This window comes from Oratosquilla oratoria, chromosome 6, assembly GCF_046742065.1.
Source record: "Oratosquilla oratoria isolate Oo_2021 chromosome 6, ASM4674206v1, whole genome shotgun sequence".
Classification (NCBI taxonomy): Eukaryota; Metazoa; Arthropoda; class Malacostraca; order Stomatopoda; family Squillidae; genus Oratosquilla; species Oratosquilla oratoria.
In genome coordinates this window covers 23776963-23779462 of record NC_134782.1, presented here as the reverse complement: position 1 = coordinate 23779462, position 2500 = coordinate 23776963, and the positions used below count along the sequence as shown (strand labels likewise).

Below are 2500 nucleotides of genomic sequence, written 5' to 3'. Positions count from 1 at the left end.
AAAATCAGTCAGTTCCCATTTTCTGATTTCTAAACAATAAACGAGTGATGGTTCATGTCTCTGGATCCAATGGGTCTTGATGGCCTGCAAAATTAAAGCGGATCGTTTTGTTTGAGGATCACCCTTATATCCTACTCTCGGATCAGCACAACTGGATCAAATATATCTAGACGGCCAGCACAAGTAAAGTGAGTCCTTTTATGTGAACTCCGTCCATCGTCTCTATTTCCTGTGCAGTAGCCTTTGGTTCAGTGGGCCTTGATGACTGCCGAAGTTAAAGCAAGTGTTTTGATATGATTTCCATCCTTTTCCACTGTTTCTTGAACAGCAGCCTTTGGTTCAGTGGGCCTTGATGACTGCCGAAGTTAAAGTAAGTGTTTTTATACGATTTCCATCCTTTTCCACTGTTTCTTGAAAAGTAGCCTGTGGTTCAGAGGGCCTTGATGACTGCCGAAGTTAAAGCGTGTCCTTTGACATGACAACTGTACTTCTTTACAACTTCCTACTACCTTAATGTACACCCTCTGACCTCAGATCCTCGTCATTCCACTTTCGCAGTTCAACCTGCACAGTTTAATTTCGCATTCCTTCCACTACTCTTTTATAAAATCTTTATCCATTTACCGTTTGTCTCCCTTTCTTCCTTACCTCTTTTGCCCTGCCTTTGTTCCATTGCAACTTTACTTTCATTCAGCTCTTACCAATATTTTCTCCTCTTCCTGTTCTGTCAGCTTCTTCTGTTTCTAGTTTCACTTACCCCAATCTTTCTTTCCGTTTTCCTTCTCTTCCCTCTTTCCCCTTCTTCGTCAGATACAATCTGTGTATTCTTCAGTTTCCTTCCTTCTGCTCTTCCACCTAGGGGACTACTCTGCTGTCAACGCCTCTTCCTTCAGCGCTTGAAGCCACTCCACTCCACACCCCTCCAAGCCCCTCCATACGCCTCCACGCATCTGCACACCCTTCTTCACCGCGTAAGTGTCCCTCCCCACGCCCACCCATTCCCTTCAATTCCCACGCATTCCTTCCCACCCGGCGTCACTTTCCCCCCATTTTCTTTACATCTATTACTCGTCTCCTTCAGACGCACCAGTCTCCACCTCCTCTTCGACTTCCCTGATACTCCTCCTCTGCCCTTAGATATTCCTCCATTCACCTTCACCCTATTCATGTTCCTCCATATCCCACCCCTGCGTCCTTCACAATATCCTCCCACGCCACCTTTGCCTCTTCCTAACCCTCCAAAAGTTCACTCACCGCCTCTCATCCAACCAAAACCCATCAAATATTCACTCTCACCTGTGTACCTTTACCCCTCTTCCACTCCGCAACGTCCCTAGAAGAAGAGGAACGTACGCAAGAGGGATTTAAGCTTCGGTAGACGTAGTCACATTTACCCTAGTGTGATCGGACGGTTGTCCCATAATGCAGTTTACCTTACCGCCTGATGAAGACTCTCGTTTTGTTTATTACAATGTTCACTTAACTGTTAATATTTTTTCTTCTTTCTTTACTCACATTTTTATTGCACAAGCGAGGAAATCCATGCACGTACGCATTTACAGACATCCACACACAAACACACATACAAACACAGGCATACGATCGTATATGAAAGAAGCGTGGTATGAGCCCAATCCTACCGGCCAACCCTTGTGGTGATCATTCATCGGACCCAAAAGCCACTGGATTAATCCCCACTGTGCTCAAAACTGCCACTAATGAGGTGATATTGTTGGTCTTCGTTATCTGCGGTGTCACATCGGTATCTCTGGTGTCACTTTCCAGTGTCGGTTACTGCCAGAAAGCCTCTGAATGTGGGCAGTTCTGAACCAGAGTCCACAACCCACCGCACAACAGATCTGTCCGCTTTCTCTCTCCTTTGTCTTATGCAGTTTGCCAGCTACGGTAGAGGGAGCTATCGTGGGACCAAATGAAGTTTCTGCGGTGCAGAGAATAGGCAATATAGGATATTCTATGGCTCAGTGGGCGCGGCGTCGGAGTGGTATACTCGATGTAGAATAACAGCGATGGTATATCTTATTGAAACATTCATAAAGAGATTCTCCAGGCGGTATCTTGTAGAGAATCTTGGCCCGTTAACTGGTCTATAAAATATGTAGAGGGGGAGATACAGTAAGTGTTACGCGGGCAAGAAGTCAGAAGTTTGTTTAGGGATACGTCTATGGAATAAAAAGAGATAGGGCATTCAGAAGATGACAAGGGGGAGGGAACCCTGCCTATGACCTTTAACTGCACCGTAGATATATCCAGAGGAGATATCGACAATGAGTCTGGACACTCGGATGTAGATGGAGATGGCATTCACCTGATTCACATACACACACGTGTATATATATATATATATATATATATTATATATATATATATATATATATATATATATATATATATATATATCTGACTATGCTGAATACATTGAAGACAAGAGGTCGACAGAGTTTGTGCTGAAGCTTTTGAAGCTTTAGAGCAATACCTTTCT

The 2500-nt window shown here is 44.2% G+C and overlaps 1 protein-coding gene across 1 annotated transcript in view; it reads left to right on the top strand.

Annotated features, from left to right (window-relative positions):
• LOC143025945 (uncharacterized) overlaps window positions 1-2500 on the top strand; it is a 75744-nt gene that overhangs the window by 48935 nt on the left and 24309 nt on the right. Inside the window, exon 3 of the mRNA XM_076185926.1 lies at window positions 860-971. Within this exon, the coding sequence (XP_076042041.1) occupies window positions 860-971 (112 nt within the window). The remainder of the gene's footprint in view (window positions 1-859; window positions 972-2500) is intronic.